Source organism: Nyctereutes procyonoides, unplaced genomic scaffold (genome assembly GCF_905146905.1).
Source record: "Nyctereutes procyonoides isolate TBG_1078 unplaced genomic scaffold, NYPRO_anot_genome, whole genome shotgun sequence".
Lineage (NCBI taxonomy): Eukaryota > Metazoa > Chordata > Mammalia > Carnivora > Canidae > Nyctereutes > Nyctereutes procyonoides.
Window position 1 is genome coordinate 31,022,252 of NW_026575020.1, and position 19,992 is coordinate 31,042,243.

The following is a 19,992-nucleotide window of genomic DNA, read 5'->3' on the forward strand; positions in this document are numbered from 1 at the left end:
TTAGTTTAGCAGAGTGGCCACGTCAGATGGGCTGAACCTCCTCCCGCACCCCCTGACAGCGTGGCTGCTCCCTGCCAGCGTCAGAGCAAACAGGTGGCTGAGCCACACTCCTTCCTTCTGCCCAGGCTCGCGTCCCACAGGTGAGCAGCTCCGCTGCTGGGAGCTTGGCCTCGCGGGGCTATGCAATCGGACGCTCCCCCCACCCCGGAAGGAGCTGGGGCACGTGGGGGCAGGTCGCGCCTTGCCAGGCAGGGGTGCAGGTGAGTGGGCCGGCCCTGCTGGCTGGAAGCTTCCCCACCTTCTGAACCTCCCTTTCTCAGGGGGAAATGCGGGTATACACGGCAGCACCCCAGTCCCGAAGACCCTCCCCGGGAAGGAGCAGGAGGCTGAGCGCGGCGGCCCGCCTGTCCCGGTACCCGCTCAACGGCTGCGGAAGGCCGCACGCAGCCCTGGCTTTCGTCCCCGCGGCTTGGGGACCCGGGGCATCGACGGACGCGGCGGGGCGTGCGCGGCGGTAGCGGCCGCGCCGGGGAGGGGGCGGGGCAGCGTAGCCCGGGCCGGGGCCTGCCCCCTGGACGGCTCCCAGGAGTCTGTTTCCCGAGGGCCGGGCGCGGACCGAACAAACTTCCCGGCAGAACCGGAACCCTGAACCGCAGCTGGCCGTAACCAGGCAACTGGAAAGCCGCCGCGCGGTGCACAGGCGCAGTCCGCCGCGGCGGCCGGCGCATGCGCAGTCGCCTTCCGCCCGTCTCCAGCCTTGGAGGAAGTCCAACGGCAGAATGGGAGGGTCGCGCCTGCGCCAGGGCGCCGCTCGGGTTCTCGGCGTCGCCGAGTAGCCGATCTCTGTGGGTGCGCCCGCTGGCTTCGGTCGATCAAGACTAGACCCTCACTTGGGTCTGACTGAAGAGCCCCGACTCTTCTCCCATCCTAAGACAAGGAAAGACTGAGAGAAAGAGCTGGCGTGAAGGGGACGTCTCCGGGTAGCCCGCCGCGCGCCCCGCCCGAAAGGTGGGCGAAGGGCGGGTCACGGGGGGGCGGGGCTGAGGGGCGAGGCCAAGGGGGCGGGACGAAGGGATGAACGCCGAGAGATTGGTCGCAAGCGGGGGGCCGGGTCAACGGGGCGGACGAATGGATGGTCGGCGGGGGAGGGGGCGGAGCTAGCGTACCGGGCGTAGCGTCACGAGGCAGCTGCGATGGGCGGGGCCGATGGGCGTGGTGGGCAGGCGTGGCGCGCGCTGACGTCGTGGTCGGACACGTCGGCGGCGCGGCGGCCGGAGCCGGATGTGCCAAGATGGCTGCTGCGGCTGCCGGGTCTCTGCTCGTCGCCACAGCCGGGCCGGCTTCCACCCGCGGCTCCTGAGGGGTTGGCCCAGGGGTCGCGGAGGGGCCGGGAGGGAGCCTCGGGCGCCCTGTGGCGCGCCGGTGAGGGTTAGGGTCGGGCGGGGGGGGAGCGGCCGGGCCGGGCCCAGCCCCGGGTGGACGGCGCGTCTCCGGGGGCCGCCAGGGGTCGGCCCGGGGCCCGGGGGCCGGTGGGGACCTGCGGGTGGGGACCAGACTGACCGACGTGGACCCCGCAGGCATGGCCGACTATGTGGCAGGTGCCCGTCGGGCTCAGCCCCGGCGGCCTGGATGGAGGGTTGTGTTGGAAGGGGTGGAGGATAGACCAGATGTGCAACTTTTCAAAGAGCACAAACGTGTACGAAATTTGCCTCACAGTTGTGCGTGTCCTTTGCTCGGAAGCTTCGGAAGTAGTTTAGTCCCGTTGGTTGGGAGATTTGTTCTGAGCCGAGCTGCTGAGAGAGTCGCATTGTTGTTGTCTGTTGGTAATTTCGTGGCGGAGTGACCGAGATGCTGCAGCGGAGGTCGGCCACTTGCTTTACATTAAGGGCTAGAGCGAGAGTAATGAACTCGGTAGGTTTCTCGTGGCAGAAGTATCACAGTCCAGCGTCTGGGCACAGCACAGCTATTTGAAATCAGTTTTTGCTGCTTCACCTGTAAACACTTTTACATGGCTTAGGGATTGGGCATGATCTGCTTAAGATTCTGTGTTAGATACATGTGTGCAGGTGTTCTTCGCCAGAGCCACTATTCCCACTCCAGGTAGGGCAAGGAGCAAACCAGGTCACAGACAGTTGCTCCTCCAGAGATACTTTTGCAAGTTTCAGCACAGCCAGGCTCCCTGCAGTTTTGTGTTTGTTTTCTTCCATGCCTCTTCTTAGGGTTCTGGGTGGTGTCATCTTGCAAAGATAAGGCAAGAGGCACAATAGTGCGGCTTTCTTGTTCCTGTGATTCCTTCACCCTAAATAGCAGTAAGTCCCAAAATCCTATGCAGAACTTTCCTAAGGGTAGAGTGTGGATTGTAATGAAGCCTTCTTGCTTCTGTAAAGCTCTTCCCTGACTGTCAGTGCATCCCTTAGGATCTTTTGTCACTTTTAGCAGTGTTTAGACTCCCCTTTCTTGTTGTTTAACATGTAAATGTGTTTGTGTATTTAGGAAAGCTGGAGTTTATGGTGTCTTTGGGTGAAGTGTCCCATAGTCTGACAGGGACGTCACACTCACGGTCACTGTGAGGGAGATTGTAGGCAAAGGGTAGATAGATTCTTGGGTGCTTTCTGGTGCTCCTGTTGGTTTTATACGCTCATAGCTTGAATGTTTCAGTTCTCCAGTCAGGACTGTGTATTGGAAATAGATTGTGCTTAAGCATTTCACAGAGATACAAGGCAGTCTACTTGAAGGGCTACGTTTATGAGTAATGCATCTTTAAGAAACACAACTGGTTTCTCTAAAATAATGCTTTTGTTTTTGTTTTTTGTTAAATGATCGGGGATACAGGATGACTTCCGGGCTGGAATTAAGCTCCTAGGGTCAGGAGAGAAATATTAGGCAGTTTTTCTGTTTATGAATTGAGGAAAGGAACAAAAGAATAATGTTCCTGTTCAAGATTGTTCTGAATGAAATTGACATATTGCCAAAAAGCTCTCAATTATGGGAGAGGGAGAGTAGGGGATTTTACTTTATAGGGAAGTAATAGCATTTGCCTAAAAGCTGGTTCTTAGTCTAGGAGTTGAGAAAATAGTTTTGTTTAAAGGTTTTTCCTTCTTTTTTTATTCATGAGACACAGGCAGAGGAAGAAGCAGGCTCCGTGCAGGGAACCCGATGTGGGACTCGATCCTGGGACTCCCAAGATCACGCCCTAGCTGAAGGCGGTGCTAAGCTGCCGAATCACCCAGGGATCCCTGAGAAAATAGTTTTTAAAGAAAGTTTCTTCAAGGAAAACATTTAAGTATAAACCTGTGAAATTTACTCTTTGATAACATTTCCCTGTTAAAAAGCAGCAGTTGATTAAGGCATCCCAGAACCTACTGTGAATAGAATTTTGTAAGATGAAACCCAGAAGGAACCTTAGAAATGGTCATATTGCTTCTTTCACTTCACAGATGAAGAGGCTGGGTCCCAGAAAGACAAGTGGTGTTCCCTGGGGCCATTCAGCTGGACACCCAGCCCTGCTCTCTTGTCACACCCCCTGGACCTCTGCCATGTGGGGTTTTTCTTTTTTCAATGTGTTTAAGATGGTTGAGGGTCCTCTGCTGAAGCCTTACAGGAGGAAGTTGTGTCTTGGAGGACGTCCTGGGTGCCTCAGTTTCACAGATAAGAGGAGGCTCTGCTTGTTCTACTGTCAGTCCAGCTGAGCTGTAAACATTCTTTTGTTTTGAAATGGCAGTTTGTAACCTGGTGAGATCTCCGATGCAATTCCTAATATGGTCCATTAAGTTTGAGTGAGTTTTGAAATGCTCATCCATCAGAAGGGGTTCCCTGTTAGCTTAGGACAGAGCATGTGTGGGCAGTAATGGTAGTGAATTAATAGATTCCAAGCACCTGGGTTTCCAGAGAGGCATAGAAGCTTTCTTTTGTAAGTAGCTTTACTTAAAAACACATTCATAAATGTGTTCTTGTATCTGATTATCAGATTTCCAACAGCAAAAACATCGTACATCTGCAGAAATGTGTGGGTTAAACTCTGGAGTCCTTCTATGATTTCTCCCTCTGGTGTTTACTTTTCCCTGTGATTGGCTAGACTTAACCCTGTTTGTTTGTGAGGATGGTACTGGAGGAAGAAGTTCCACGTAGAAAAGAACTTTGTAAAGAGACAGTACCTGGGTTCTTGTCTTAGAAGTACAGGTTAACTATTTAAGATTATACTTAATGTATCTTATTTAGATAAACCCACCCCTAGGACCAGCAACAAAAGACACTGTAAAGATGATTTTTGCCCCTTTGTTGTTTCTAAAGTTTGTTGGCATTCTATTATTGAAAATCTTTGAATCAAGTAATTTGGTCAGGACTCTTTTTTTTTTTTTTAAGATTTTATTTATTCATGAGACACACAGAGAGAGGCAGAAACATAGGCAGAGGGAGAGGCAGGCTCCCTGTGGGGAGCCCGATGGGGGACTCAATCCCAGGACCCCGGGATCATGACCTGAGCCAAAGGCAGATGTTCAACCACTGAGCCACCCAGAGGTCCCCATTTGGTCAGCTTTAAAGTTGCTTTAAGTTTACTTGGGGTTTTCATTCCGAGTATAGTTGTTGTAGCTCTAGCAGTCAGGGGCACCTGCTAGTGGCGTTCAACCAGTCACAGTGCAGAAAATAAGATATTTTACAAGGGGTCATAAGAGGTATTTCTATGTATTTCCGATTTTGCAACTTCTTTACTCTGTACTTTGTAATGCTATTTCGTTACACTGGAAATGGAAATTTTAAACTTTCGTTTTCATTTCAGGATTGAACATTAACTTGTATGAGAAGTATGATATGTAATCTTAAGAGAGGAGTTGGCTGTTTCTGGATCTGGTGATAATTTACAGGAGAGATCAGTGTAGCTGGAAGTAAATCAGACCAGCAGTTAGGTTGTGCTTCATCTGTGTCCATGTGGTGGGGGCATCACAGAGGCATCAGGCATTCCAGGTGGGTATTCAGCAGGGCTCTGAAACAACCCCAGAGAAGGTAGTGACTTGTGTGAAGTCTGAAGTTGGTCAGTGAGCTCCCACATAGCCTGTGATTGTGTCCTGGGCTGGTGTCCGTGTGCTTGCCTGTGCGCTCACCCGCTCCTCCTCTGGCTAGGAGGGGATGGGAACAGGAGCGGCGGGCCTCAGGACTGGACACGCAAACTCTTAAGTTTCCAGGCTTTCTCTGTTTTTTTAGTTTCCCTAATTCTAGTTGGGAGTTTGAATATATGGATTTTATGCTGATTTCTTCTTTTTCTTTTTCAGTTCAAATTAAGGAAACCCTATATCCTGCTTCTTTCTGTAAGTGGATCTAATTGTGCAAAAGATCAGTCATGCAGCCACCACCCCAGGCAGCCCCATCAGGCGTGATTGGGCCACCTCCAGCTGGGACTCCTCAGAGCATGTTCTGGTCCAACAGACCATATAGGAGACAGGCAAATAATAACACACCCGTGACTCCAATAACTTGCCCACTGCAGCCGGTGACGGATCCATTTGCTTTTAGTAGACAGGCGCTACAAAGCACATCGTTGGGCAGTTCATCCAAAAGCAGCCTGCCCATTTTGCAAGGCCCGGCCCCAGCAGCGTTCCCTCAGCGCCCTGGTCTGCCTGTGCCTCACACAAATGCTGGGGATACTCCCCAAGGACCTGTGTCACAGCCCAGAGCAGATGGTGGTCTGTTTTCCAGTGTGTTGACCCCTTCAGCACCATTGGAGTCAGAGTTGAACCGGAGTGCCGACGGTGCTCCCAGCTCAGAACCCGAAGTTCAGACTCTGCCGTGTCCTCAGTACATTCCAGGAGTGGGTCCTGACGGTTCCCACGGGGGGCATCCACCCATAAACCTGCCTGGGCCTGATAGGCCCCTGAGTACGCAGAACCCGCACGATGATGCTCCGGCGTTAGCACCGCCCCCTTTCATCCCTCAGCCTCATCAGCCGACGCCAGGCCAGTGGGGGCCAGGGCAGAGCAGTCCACAACCCTCAGGTCAGCACTACTGGCCCCGCCCAGAAGGACCTGTTCAGAATGCGGTGCCCCATGCCTCCAGTGTTCCTCATTTCCCTGCTCCGTCCAACCCGCACCATGGTCCTGGCCACGAGCAGCTCAACCCACTGATGCCTTTGCCAGGGCCCTTAGCCAGTGACGGAAGCAACGAGGCAGCCTACCTGCAAAGTGGAAACCACTCAACAAGTAACTTTGATCCTGAAAATGCATTCAGGCAAAATTCTCAAGCTGGGAATACTCGGGTGAGCCAGGAGCTCAGGCCAAGTCCAGGAGTGAATAAAGAGCAGTTGCCAGACCTTGCTCTCATTAATCCCCTCACTCAGGGAAATAGCCCAGAAAGCCATTTGCACTATCCCCCGGGGGCTGGGACCAGCCGGGCCCTGCCAGAAGTGGACTCGGGAGCTCTCTCTATGTTTTTCCAAGGTGGGGAGGCAGAAAATGAGGAGAACCTCTCATCTGAAAAAATAGGCTCTGCTGGTCAGTGTGACTTCGATGGCTTCTCCCCCAGTCCTGCACTCGGTCATGCTCCTGCCCATATGGGAGCAGGTAGCATTTACCAGGCCTTTCCCAAAGGTTCCAGCAGTGAGGCCACGCAGCCAGGAGGGCATCCACAACCTTATTTTTCTCAGTCTGCAGGTGCCCAGCCTGATAGACCCACCACAGCAAATGCTGCCGTCACCCTGTGGGGCAGCACAGCCAATGCAGGTACGCACGCTGCCAGTAGCTCACAATCTGAGAACGTGGAGGACCTTGAATTCATTCAGAATCAGGAAGTCCTGCCAAGTGAGCCCCTGAGCTTGGACCCTTCCACCCTGAGTGATCAGGTCAGATATGGGCCCCTTCCCAGGCCAGCCATCCCCAGGCTCAGTGTTGTGGGCCTTGCTGGAGGCGGGGGCCCAAATCTCGAGGCACCGGATTCAGCACCGCACCCTGTACGATCTGATAGCCTGTCATCCAGTTACAGCAGCAAGAGCCACAGGAATCCTTCGAGTGCAGCCAGGCCCCAAGAATTGGTAGGTACTTTCATTCAGCAAGAAGTTGGAAAACCTGAAGATGAGTCTTCGGGAAGTTTTTTTAAGCAAATAGATTCTTCTCCTGTGGGAGGTGAGACAAACGGGACCACCATGAGCCAGAATCACCACAGCAGCCTGTCTCAGCCCTCAACCCCCAGCCCCCCAAAACCCACTGGGATATTTCAGACAAGTGCAAATAGTTCATTTGAACCAGTGAAATCCCACTTAGTTGGAGTAAAACCAGTTGAGGCCGATCGGGCCAATGTGGTGGGTGAGGTGAGAGGAACCGCTGTCTACCAGAAGCAGCGCAGACCCACTGCTGCCCCACCTGACACCTCCCCTGGCAACCTGGAGCAGCCGCCAGACAACATAGAGACCCTGTTCACACTCCAGGCCTGTTCTCCGCCCTTTACTGTACCTGTGGAGGCCGGGCCTGGGCTCGTGCACACCACTGGACCACCCTTGGAAACTGTGCTTCTGGCAGCTGAGAAAAGGCCTTTGGCTAGAGCCCAGGGAGCTGTGAAGTGTGAGAGCCCAGTGACGACGTTGTGGGCGCAGAACGAGCTGCCAGATTTTGGAGGCAACGTCCTTCTAGCCCCAGCTGCTCCTGCGTTGCATGTGCCTGTGAAACCACAGCCATCTGAAGTGATTCAGCCTCCAGATGAGGGCGTGTCTGCTCCGCAGGCCCGGCAGCCAGGCTCCGGCCTCCCTCTGCAGAGTGGGGACAGCATCGGTGCTTCTGAGAACCTCGAGAATCCTCCCAAGATGGGAGAAGAGGAGGCCCTCCCGTCACAGGCAAGTTCTGGCTATGCCAGTCTGTTATCCTCACCACCCACTGAATCTTTGCAGAATCAACCAGTCTTGATCGCCCAGCCTGATCAAAGCTATAATTTGGCTCAGCCCATTAACTTTTCTGTGTCCTTATCAAGTCCTAATGAGAAGAATCAGCCCTGGAGAGATGCTTTGATTGGGGATAAACCCTCCACAAGCAGCCGGGCTGTGGGGGGTGACTCTGGAGACAGCGCTCCTGTGTCTGGGATCACGGCTGGCTCTCTCACCCGCTCGCCTCTGCCCAGCAGTCTCATGCAAAGTAGTTTTCCACAAGTTCCTGGCACTTTGGAAATAGTTTCTAATCAACCTGCTAATTTGCTGGTTCAGCCACCACCTCATCCAGTTCCAAAGAACTTGCTTCCAGAAAACCAAAAGATTCATAATGTGGAGAATGTTCTTCCTGAGTTGGTCAGTAGCCCTGCTGGAAGCATAGGCATGATGTTAGTGCCACCTGCAAATGCTACCTCAGTACCTGCTGGTAATAAGGCAGATCACTCCAGTAATCGGGAAGAAACTGCCGGAGCCCTAGACTTTGCGCCTAATAGGACTTTGGAAAATCCTCTAAGAATGTATAGCCCGTCCCATTCTGACAGCTCTGCTTGTCCACACACTGTCAGCAGTCATCCTAGACAACCAGGGCCTGGGCCACATAACCCAGACTATTTCTACCAACAGGTGACAAAAGATGCTCAGGACCAGTGTGGCCTAGAGAGAGCCCAGCAGGAGCCCGCACCGCCTCCCCCACAAGGGCCCAAAGCAGCATGTTCAGAACCTTCAAACCCAGGAAGTCCACCCATACAGGGACAGCCCCAAAACTCGGTCCCACCACCTGCAAGTCCAGCTCCGGCTGACACGGGTCAGCAGTTGCCACCACCGCGGCCACCTCGGTCCTCCAGCGCATCTGTTGTGTCCACCAGCTCGAGCCAGGCAGCTGTGCGGTCGGACCAGCACTGGCTGCAGCCACCGCCTCCAGACTTGGCATCTTATTATTATTACAGACCCCTGTACGATGGCTACCAGTCCCATTACCCATCGCCCTACCCGCCGGATCCTGGCACGGTCTCCCTCTATTACCAGGTACGGTCAAGCTCTCAGACTTGAATCCTGTGACCAGCAGTTTCTTTCTCTCGAGTTGTGCTCCATAGCAGGCTTTTGTTGCTCAATTCAGAAGTAATCTCTAGTGCCACCACTGTGCAGAGTGCCAGTTCCACATGCTACTGCATGAGGAAAGTGGCCCTGGTCACAGAGCTTGCTCTGCCAAGTGCAGCCCATCTCTTGGAATTGACTCTGCACGCTTGTGTATTGAATCTCATAGAATACTCGATTAATTTTTTAACACAGCATGCCCCAGCTTCTCTGACTGAGAAGCCCTCTGTTTCCTGTCCCACCAGGGTCTTCTCTGCAGAACTAGAGCTGTGGGTTGCACACTTCGGGAAGGTGGGATAGCCCCTTGAAGCTTCGGTGTGGTTTTGATGTGAAAAGTCTACCTGACCAGTAACAGGAAACTATAGTCTTTGAAGTTCTTCCTTGAGAATAAAAACATTTAGAGAAAAAAACTTAGGTTTTAATCCTAGCATAACAGCCAAGGGGGATGAAATTCCATAAACTCTGGCAGAGCAGTCCCAACGGGGTGTCTGGGGGCACCAGACACCAGCCTCGGGGCTGCAGAAGCCTTGCCCTTCAGGGCACAAGTGCACGAATGTTGAAATCCAGTTCTGTTCAGTCCCCTAGTTTGAAACCGTGTGGTTCAAGTATACACATTGGATCACTATTTGCTTCTTATCAGCTCTAGTCCCTGCCCAGCATCACCCAGGGTTAGCTGAGTTCAAAGGAGTGTGGACCAGAAGTTTGAAAAGCACTGTCCTACAAGGGGGCGCAGGCAGGAGCCATGGTCATTCTGGGGGCCTCGAGGTTAGAGGTGACTGGGTGTGCAGGGTTGCTGGGGCCCAGGCTGGGTGGCAGCCCCCAGCGATAGGAGGCTTGGGTCTCCTTCACAGGCTTTGAGCATCTTTGGGAATGTACAAATAGTGTACAACTGATCACTGAGACTCGTGAATTCTAGATCCTGGAAGGGGCCCCAAGGACTCCTATTTCCATACATGGAAATTGATTTCTGATCTGCCCAGAGCCCAGGAAGGGCCAATAGAGCATGAAGGGAGCAGTGTACCTGCTTTGGATCCTTTGTGCAGCAACTACTTGTGCATCCTGGGAACTCCAGCCAGAGTCCAGCACACTTCTGTGGAAGCCCGTTTCCTTCTGCCCTTTGGCCTTGTCGCCATGGTCTCCAGGAGGGGTCAAGAATAAGTCCGTTTTACGTGATTTCTCCTCTTTTGCCAGGTGATGGCAGAGAGTCTGGCTCAGACCAAAGGACTGATTCTGTCTCCTGCCTAGACCACCTCATCTCTGCTTTGGTTCTTCACATGGCCACTTTTTAGAGATAGAGCTGTAGTCATTCATGGGTCCATAACAGGGCCAAAAGCCTTGTGAGGATAAAATACAGTCCTCTCTATGAGGCTACCTGTAGCTCCAGGACCCATTGAGAAGAAACCCTGGTTATTTTGCTTATGTGAGATGGTGTCTGAAACAACACAAGCTTGTGGAGTCATAGCATCTCCACATTCGAGACATGAGGGAATAGAAGCTCGGCAGAGCCCTGTAGAGTCTCCATGGCTCCATAGGGGCCACCTGCTGACATATTGGCCATCTCCTGAGCAGACCAGGGCAGTCCCTTTGAGGAAGATCCTGCTGCCTGCCTACGGCTGTGGATTTCAAATTGTAGGTTTCCTGTTTTGCCTGAAGGAAGCCCCACATCCTGTGCTCCTCCTAGAAGGCCATCGGTGCCATGCAGAGCTAGCACCAGCTGCTGGATGAGTTGTGTCTGTTGGTTTCTAATGTTGCACACACCCTTCTTCCAGCAGGACATCTACGGCCTGTATGAGCCCAGGTACAGGTCCTACGATAGCGTGGCGCCTGCTTATGCTGACAGCTACCGCTACCCCGAGCCTGAGCGACCCAGCTCCCGAGCAAGTCACTGCTCAGACCGGCCACCTGCCAGGTGATTGGTGTTTGCGTTGCTGTCTATGGTAGTAACTTCCTGATCTGGAAAAGATGATATTTTGTATTGTAAAGAATTACACCAACCTATCTCTTCCGTGTTTATGTTTGATCAGCGCGGACAGAGCACAGGAGCACTTTGAAATTGGTCAGAGCCTTCCCCTACAGCCATGCTGCGTTATCAGCCCGCACTGCGTCAGCCTAGAGCCTTGGTGGGGTCTTCTCTGGGCCAACTGGCCATCCAGTGCTGAAGCCCACACACAACTCTGGCATTTTGCTGACTGGGTGTTTAGGGCCCTTAGACCATGGCGGCTTTGCCCTTACACAGACTCTTCCTTACTGCTAATTACAGAGATGCCTGATTCTTAGGCCAGGCAGTCATGGGCCAGGACACCTGCCCACATCCCTTTCCTAGCATGGCCTCCTGTGCCAGAAGGCCCCTGCACACTCCTGAGCTACTGCTCTCTTTTGCTGACCAAGCTTGTCCTGGTTTTGCGATTATAGAGGAGGGAGGTTTTTTTATTTTTTACTTTTATTTTTATTTTTTAAGATTTTCTTTATTGAGGGGCACCTGGGTGGCTCAGTCGGTTTAGTGTCTGCCTTTGGCTCAGGTCATGGTCCCGGGGTTCTGAGATCTGGCCTTATGGACGGGGGTGGTCTGTGCTCAGCGGGGAGTCTGCTGCTTTCTCTCCCTCTGCCCTTACCTGGGCTCGTGCTCCTCTCTCTCGTTCATACTCTATCAATAAATGAAATCTTTTAAAATTTATTTATTTGGGAGAGAGAGTGCGCACCCTCACACACGAGTGTGAGGAAGGGCAAAGAGAGAGGAGCAAGCAGACTCTCCACTGAGCAGAGGGAGCCCAACGCGGGGCCGATTCCAGGACCCTGAGATCATGACCTGAGCCAAAACCAAGAGTCAGATGCAACTGACTGCCACCCAGGCGGCCCTGGATGGGGGATTTTGAAAGAGCCCTGGCATGGTACCTTCAGTCAACTAGGAAATGAAGCAGGTCACGGTCTTCCCACTCAGAGATGTAGGTGGTGCTCCAGCGGAGCAGCAGGGTGTGTAACCTGTTCCCATGTGCATCGTTGCCTGCCTTCCAGGGCCTTCACCTGTACTTGCTCATCAGGTTGGAAAAATGACAAGTCAGAGGTGTAGTTTTTGTTATAAGAGTATGTGGTTTCTCAGATTCATAACAGAGAAAGTTTGATCATCAATGAAGACTTTGTATGTGAATTGCCTTTCAGAATTGTGGGGTCCTACTGCTGGTCCTCGAGTCTCTGATAGCTTTGCTGGAGACAAGGCACTGTCTCTGTGAGCCTTTGCCTGCCTGGTCAGCTGGCCTCTCTGTGTATCGCTGATCTACATGTGGCCCAATTTTCTAAGACCTTTGTGTAAGAAAGTTCTTGAGGGTTTAGTCCCTGTGTACCACCTGGAATGTGAGGTTTGAAGTTAAAATAGGTATTCTGATTCAGGGAAAACAACGGGCAGGTGTTTTCTGGAACTCAGAAGGGACAAGGTGGGGGAGGGGCAAAGCTGGGGCGCATCTTGCTGTTCCAGTTTTCTTTCTGCTTGCCCACCTGCAAATTAATGTAGCAGTCAATTCCAAGAGGCCAAAGGTGGCCACATGCTGTTGAAAAGTCACTCAACAAGAAGCTAGGCCGGGGTACATGGGGGTAGTTCTGTCCCTGGGCTTACAGTGTTTCTATCCTCCTGCTGTCTTCACTGCTCATTTGCAACAGCTCTGGAGAGCAGCCTGTCCTTCTTCCTGCCCTGCTTTGGTTGGGGGATGTGTGCTCTTATATGCACGTGTGTGCATGCTTGTGTGTGTACTCACGTCTGGTGCGATCACGTCCCTGCAGGAACTGCTGAGGTAGGAACATACTTTGTTTTTGTGACTGTGTCTTTGCTGATGGATGAATGGGCTTAGTTGGTGAGGGCAGCAAGGAGGTGGCATGCTCTTGGTTGTGCACTGTGTCACATCATTGTTCTGAGACCACCACTGGTGTGTTCAGGGGCCCCAACTCTGCAGATGGGTGGGGTCTCAGGGTTCTCTTCCAAAACACTTGGAAGATGCCTTGCTCTTATAGCTGAGCCCAGGGCAGTGGGTGCTGCTCACAGGCCATCTCCTCACAAGGGCTCCTGTCAAAGGGCTCTGCTTTCAACTGAGCCCCCAAGCTTAGCTGAGTGAGACATTTCTGAAGGGGCATGAGAAAAGTCATATTTTAAAAAATCAAATATTGTATAAAACTTGTTATTAAGAAACAAAAATGCTAGTAAGCTCTTCTAAAAACCAACTGCCCCAGAGGCGCCTTAGTTAGTTAAGCATCCAACACTTGATTTCAACTCAGGTCTTGATCTCAGGGTTGTGAGATTGAGCCCCCCATGCTGGGCGTGGATTCTGCTTGACATTTTCTCTCTCCCTCTCTCCCCCTACCCACCACTGTTGGAGAAAAAAAGTTTTATTACCTTAGAAGGTCTGACACTTAACCTTCCTAAGTTCTCCTTTCTCTGTGCTGAGGGTCCGCCTTGTAGCTTGGTCTGTGAGGCTGGCCTCCATCAGTTGTGGTTCAGGTCTCACACCAGTCACGTTTAAGAGGCCAACGCCAAGGGCTGAGCCAGCTGCTGCCCTATGCCAGTGTGCCCACCCTTATGCATCCAGAGGACACAGCATGTGGTCTATGTAGTGGGTATCGAAGTTGGTATTAGGATGAGTTTGACAGCTCAATGCGTTTTGCTCCTGTTAAGCATGGTATCAGAAAGTCGAGAACCTGTTTGAGCCTGGCCATGCAGGACACGGCGCTGAGCACGCAGAGGGCAGCCCGCTCTTTCACACTGCACGGCACTTAAATAGGTACTTCTGAGATGAGGTTTTTTTTTGGGCTCTGTGGGAGAGGGTCCCATCATATCCTTGTTACTGTTTCCAATCTTCTTTTGAGTTTTTTCACAATCAGGGTGTTTCACTGAGTGCCTGATGCTCTGGCAGCCCATTATACTGACTAATGTCCCATCCTAATGGGAGGAGCTGAGTTGTTTTTAACAGTGTTGTGTCTGCTTTCAGGCAGGGGTACCCCGAAGGTTACTACAGTTCCAAAAGTGGATGGAGCAGTCAAAGTGACCGCTATGCAGATTGTTACTCCAGCCAGTATGATTATGGAGGTATGTTCAGGGCTTTATTATTTTTTTACTTATTTATTTTTTTTATTTATTCACGGGAGACACAGAGAATAGCAGAGACACAGGCAGAGGGAGAAGCAGGCTCCATGCAGGGAGCCCAACATGGGACTCGATCCCGGGTCTCCAGGATCACACCCTGGGCTGAAGGCGGCGCCAAACCGCTGAGCCACCCGGGCTGCCCTATTATTATTATTTTTAAAGATTTTATTTATTCATGAGAGAGACAGAGAGAGATGCAGAGACATAGGCAGAGGGAGAAGCAGGCTCCCTGTAGGGATCCCGGACCCAGGATCACGCCCTAAGACAAAGGCAGATGCTCAACCATGAGCCACCCAGGCATCCCAGGCATTCAGGGCTTTAGATGGCCAACCACTGGCACAGCCAGGTGCTCAGCTGCACTCTGTGGTTGTTTCTCAGGAGGCCTTACTGTTTTTTAGTCTCTATGTTTTTCACCTGAGAGCCAAAGTAGTTGAAAATGAGCTGTGCCTGGAAATAATTGTATTGCTATTTTTCATTAGGAAAGTATGTTTTAATTCTAATGTTAATGTCTCTTTATCACGTTAGTAGTTTCTTTTGATTTTCTAGCACAGCGTAATTGTGAGTAGTCCCAGAGCGGCCTTGTCCCTATGTGACTACTAAAGTTGATTAAAATAAGTATAGTGGGAAACCAGCTTCTGGATCACACTGGCCACATCAGGTGTGCCAGTGGCCTCCTATGGCTTCCTGTGGTCGGGAGCCCCAAAGTTGTGTGGTGCAGACATCAGATGGCCTCACTGCACCTGGTGCAGCCTGTTGGCCTTGATGCTGTCCTATTGGGCAGCATGTACATGTCAGCACATCCTCTGAGCGGCCCTGCTGGTCCCTGCCACCTAATGCAGGGGAGGGTCCTGGGCCCACAGCCTCTGGTTGTCTCAGCACGGCCACCCCATCTGCCACTTCCCTCAGGCCTCTCCCTTGTACATTTGTATCACTTTAGGTATAAATTCTGCTCATACCTGCCAAAAGTGGTGCATCTGATTTATGATATTAATGTCTTTTTTCTTAATTGTTTAGTTTTGGAGTATTTCTTATAACTTTCTGGGCTGAGAGGAGACCTACAGGGAGAATTTGTAGTCATGGGATTAAGTGTTAAAAGGTAGTGACTACGAACAAAATTAAACAAAGATGTCTTCTAGCAGGTTTTTTTGTTATTTTTAATTGAGTGTCGAGAGAACAGCCAATGGCTATTAGGTGTTACACGTACAGGCAGGACACTTCCTGGGGTCCTCTGTCTCACAGTTAATACTTTCCAAGGTTATGCTGATTTTGGGGAGGAAAATTTGTTCCTCTAAGAGCCTGGAGACAGACGTTCCTCAGTCCTGGGGTGGTGTGGTTTCTCTAGCGAAGGCCAGAGGAGTGTCTTCCTTTGCCTGTTGTAATAAACCATAAACCCCCTGCTTACAGACCCAGGTCGCTGGGAGCGGTACCACTATGGTTCCAGATTCCGGGATCCCCGCACCTGTGACCGGAGGTATTGGTATGATGCTGAATACGATCCGTACAGGAAAGAAAGCTATGCTTATGGCGACAGGTTGGTACAGCACACTTCGATACGGAGGGTTGCTCCTGCGTCTCTGCCCTCGTGTCTGTCCTTCACCTGAGGGCTACAGTTGTGTTTGGGATCCTGGTGAGCAACTGACGCTGGGGTCACTGTCTGAGAGAGAAGGGTGAGCCAGGCCCTCCTGGCAGTTCCCGAGTGGGCTGTTGGACAGGCCCTGGGAGTCAGCTCCTCCTCTTCTTGGGCCTGGGAGAGGCGTGGCCGCATGCAGCGTGCCTGTGAAGGGTGTTTCTCTAAATCTGAAAGCAGAGATCTGAACTTGGGCTTGGGGTACGGCCACTCTCCTGAGGGTGGGCTCTAACTGGGCTTCTAAGGTCATGAGGCTGGTGAGGGGGTGACGACATGGTGGGCCTTACTGTTGTGCAGCAAAGGGCTGTCGTCCTGGAGTCACCGACCCACCCTCCCCTTTCCTCACCTCTGTTGCTGCCTCCTCCAGGACCGAGAGGTATGATGACCCCTGGAGATATGACCCTCGCTTCACTGGCAGTTTTGACGATGACCCCGAGCCCCACAGGGACCCTTACGGGGAAGACGTGGACAGGCGCAGCGTGCACAGCGAGCGCTCGGCCCAGAGTCTGCGCAGCAGCTTCAGCTCCCACTCCCGTCAGGTGGGGGCCTTCTCGCCCTCCCCTGTCTTGACAGCACTCTTGAGTGCCCCGCACTCCCAGGAGTTGATTTTTCTGGTTTGTTGCATGTTTTCTCAGAGTCAGGTTTACAGAAATCATGGTGTGACTGCTGCTTCCTACGAGGCCCCGCCTCCCCCCGGCTCCTTGCCTGGCGATTATGCCTACGGCGCCTATGGCAGCAATTTTGGCAGTGCGCAGGGCTTCCCAGAGTACAGCTACCCTGCTGAAGGTGGCTGGCCTGCCACGGAGCAAGGTATATGTGTGGTGGGGACCCTAGGCTCCTATAGGTATGCGGGGATGTTGAGTCACTGCTGAGGCAGCCTCATAAGCTTGGGGTGTTGACGTGGATTTCAGCTTGTGTGGGAATCGGCACCAGCCTGGTCTTCTGTGCACAGTCAGGACTGCTGGGGGTCCCAGAGCTTGTCATAGGGGCTGGCCACCTCCCTCAGGCTCAAGACCCAAGCACTGCTCGGCCTGTCCATGGTGCCCATGTTAGCGTGGCTCTGATGACAAGGTTACCTGCCGAGTTCTCGGGTGCCACTTGGGTCAGCAGTTGGTGAAGGAAACTCCTGTGTGTGGACTTGTCGCTTGTGCCACATTTTCAGCTTATCTCTAAGATGTTCCATCAAATGCTTTTCCTTGGGGAAGTGCAGAAGTATATGTCACTTCCTGCAGGGTGTGTTCTAGGGAAGATCTCCTTTGACTTCAGGCATCCTGCCATCATCGTCGTTCTCAGTGCCCCGTGCTACTAACTGCCAGGAGCCGGCCTGTGAAGGAGAGCTGGAGGTGTGGAGGTTCTAGCCAGGTGGCCAGACGCTGCTTCTGAGGAGCACATGCTTGGTGCACAGGGCTGTTTTAAAGTATTTTTTAGGAGAGAACGGTTCTCGTTTTTTACAACTGAAACATTCTTCTGACACATGCCTAAGTTCTCCTTTTTAATGGGATATTTAGTTTAAGTTTGCAGTTGAAATCTGATTGTCATAATGATCCAACCTATGATTCCAGCTGTGTGCACACCTGGAGAATCTGTACCATTGGTCCAGTTCAGAAGCATTAAAAAGTGACAAACCGACGGTTTCTTTCTCACTTTGTTTAAACGTAGCTCCATCAAGACCAACTTCCCCGGAGAAGTTCTCCGTGCCTCATGTCTGTGCCAGGTTCGGTCCTGGGGGGCAGCTCATTAAAGTGATCCCAAATCTGCCTTCCGAAGGACAGCCTGCGCTGGTTGAGATTCACAGCATGGAGGTAATTGCACGAGTAGAGATTCTGCATCGCAGGACTGCCCCTGAAGTGGTGACCTTGGGAAATGTTTTTTACCGTGAATCTTGGGTTTATGGGTTTTGTTGTGCTGGGTCATCTCCCTCTCCTCTAAGCATTGGGTACCTGCGTCCGGTGTCACGTTTGACTTCATTTTATTGTATCTTTATTGTGTCTTTATTTGCATTTCTGGTTGAGTGGGGAGGACCCTGCTTGTGTCCATCTTGGTGGTGGCTCTTGGCCACAGCTAGAAGAGCTTCATGATCTGGTGGCAAGTGGGGTGACTGTCTGCTGCTGGGGCGCTGGAGGCTGGTGTGGGGCACCCTGTCCTGCGGCCCTGGCAGCCCTCTTCTGCGCATGTATTAGGGCCCTGCCTCAGAGTTGGAGAGGAGAGATGGTTCTTATTGCTGAGTTTGAAAATAATGGTTGTAAAGCAGTTGTGCCTGCACCCAGTGAGGGAGGTGTAGCCGGCAGACATGGGCTGGTGTTGAGACGCACCTGACCCCCGTGAGCTTCTCTCTCTCTCTCTGCCCCCACCCGTTCCACCTCAGACCTTGCTGCAGCACACGCCGGAGCAGGAGGAGCTGCGCTCGTTCCCAGGACCGCTTGGCAAGTATGTTCCCCGTCGAAGCATACCACGACGTTGGTGAGGGGGTGGCTGCTGTGCTTGGCCTCACAGATGCAGTTGTTGCTGTTCATTGAGTGTCTGTTCTTTTTTCAGAGATGATACCCATAAGGTGGATGTTATTAATTTTGCACAGAATAAAGCTACAAAATGTTTGCAGAATGAAAATTTAATTGACAAAGAGTCTGCAAGTCTTCTTTGGAATTTTATCGTTCTCTTGTGCAGACAGAATGGGGTAAGTTTCTTGTTGGGCTGTCTTGAGCAGTTTCTGCGGCAGACTGTGCGGTAAGGAGGGTCACTGTCCAGGGGCTTACTCAGGAAGAGTATCCCACCTGTGATTGGGGGGAAGTGGAATTTGAGAGCATGTGGTTTGGGGTGAAGGGAGGTTTGGGTCCACTTTGTCAGCCTCTCAGGTCGTCTGATCTGTCCATCCTGCTCCTGGCCACATCACAAGTGGTGGCTTGTGTCCGTGGCAGTTTAACATGCTCATCAGAGGAGTCCTATTGGGGGCCTCACCTGACCTGAATTCTGTGTGTAGTGAAGCACTTTTGTTTGCGGCCCTTACAGACTGTGGTGGGAACAGACCTTGCGGAGCTTTTGTTACAAGACCACAAAACTGTGTGGCTTCCTGGGAAGTCACCCAACGAGGCCAACCTGATTGATTTTACTAACGAGGCTGTGGAGCAAGTGGAGGAGGAGGAGTCTGGGGAGGCCCAGCTCTCGTTTCTCACTGACAGCCAGGCAGCCAGCAGCAGTGCTCTTGAGAAGGAGACCGAGAGGTTCCGGGAACTGCTGCTATATGGCCGCAAGAAGGTGAGCAGGCCTCAAACCCGCAGGGTCCATGGGCGGGCCCTGGTGTGCACGGTCCTGTTCTCGGGAGCATCAGCACCTTGACTGCGACCCGGCGCTGGTGGGCTCATTCTATGAAGTGTGTCTGGGTCCAAGGTGTCCGCCCTCGACTGCAGAGGCTGTCTTTCCAGGGGCGCCAGGGTCGGAGACTTGCAGGTGCAGTGTTCAGGGACTTGAGCCGCACCCCTGCTGTGTGTGTGTCTCAGGGACAGACCTGGGCTCGGGACAGGAGTCAGACTGTTCTCACACAGTTAGGCGTGCGCTCACCATCTCTCAGCAAGGCAGGGGTCGGGTGGGAGCCGCTCAAGGGCCCAGGGGGAAGCCCCCCCCCCCGCCCCGCTCTGGCGGCTAGAGTTCTTGGTACTTGGATGTCATGATAAACTCCAAAAGCTCGTATCTGATAAATAATCTTCACAACGTTTTACGACGGATTGAAATCGGAGAATCTGCCAGGTTTGCTTAACATTTTCCTCTACTGCGACACGTCCCTGTCCTTGAAGAAGCAGTCCTCGCAGGGCTACCCCAGAGGATTCTGGGTGTAGGGAAGCCACGTTACTAAAAGCTGTCTGTGTGAGATGTGGTTTGTGGAGGCCTTGTGTGTCCTGGAACGGGGGATGCATGCCTGTGGCATCTGTCACAACAGAAAGGACAGTTGGGAGGCAGCAGTACTGCTGCTCCGTCGTCCTTGTTTCTCGTTAGTGTGAATGTTCCGTCTGCTGGCTGCTAACAGATCACAAACTAGTGTATGCATGCACAGACCTATTGCAGGGACTTCACAATGAGGGCAAGTTGTGAGAGGCGGATGTCTTTGTGTTGTGTTGGTGGGCCTTTGACTCACGCCTTCTTCATGGGCCCCGTGGCCCCTCTCCCCTGCCTTCCCGACAGCACGTAACAGCACGTGCTGTTGTTTCTGCTCGTTTATGTCCCAGAAATTGTTCTGATAACTCAGGTAACCAC

At 52.5% G+C, this 19,992-nt stretch overlaps 1 protein-coding gene across 12 annotated transcripts in view; it reads left to right on the forward strand.

Moving 5' to 3' along the window:
- Positions 1-236: 236 nt before the first annotated feature.
- Positions 237-19,992, forward strand: part of SEC16A (SEC16 homolog A, endoplasmic reticulum export factor) — a 33,959-nt gene continuing 14,203 nt past the window's right edge. For 5 of the 12 annotated variants that reach the window (XM_055325090.1, XM_055325152.1, XM_055325126.1 and 2 more), the window contains exons 1-12: positions 1,253-1,422; positions 4,778-4,962; positions 5,268-8,926; positions 10,765-10,904; positions 13,966-14,063; positions 15,525-15,651; positions 16,115-16,286; positions 16,383-16,557; positions 17,407-17,549; positions 18,113-18,174; positions 18,283-18,421; positions 18,754-18,999. In XM_055325090.1, the coding sequence (XP_055181065.1) occupies positions 5,336-8,926; positions 10,765-10,904; positions 13,966-14,063; positions 15,525-15,651; positions 16,115-16,286; positions 16,383-16,557; positions 17,407-17,549; positions 18,113-18,174; positions 18,283-18,421; positions 18,754-18,999 (4,893 nt within the window). In that variant the 5' untranslated portion in view covers positions 1,253-1,422; positions 4,778-4,962; positions 5,268-5,335. Of the gene's footprint in view, positions 261-769; positions 1,009-1,252; positions 1,423-4,777; positions 4,963-5,267; positions 8,927-10,764; positions 10,905-13,965; positions 14,064-15,524; positions 15,652-16,114; positions 16,287-16,382; positions 16,558-17,406; positions 17,550-18,112; positions 18,175-18,282; positions 18,422-18,753; positions 19,000-19,992 lie in introns of those variants that run through there. The other 7 variants (XM_055325134.1, XM_055325144.1, XM_055325170.1 and 4 more) reach the window with 6 other exon arrangements.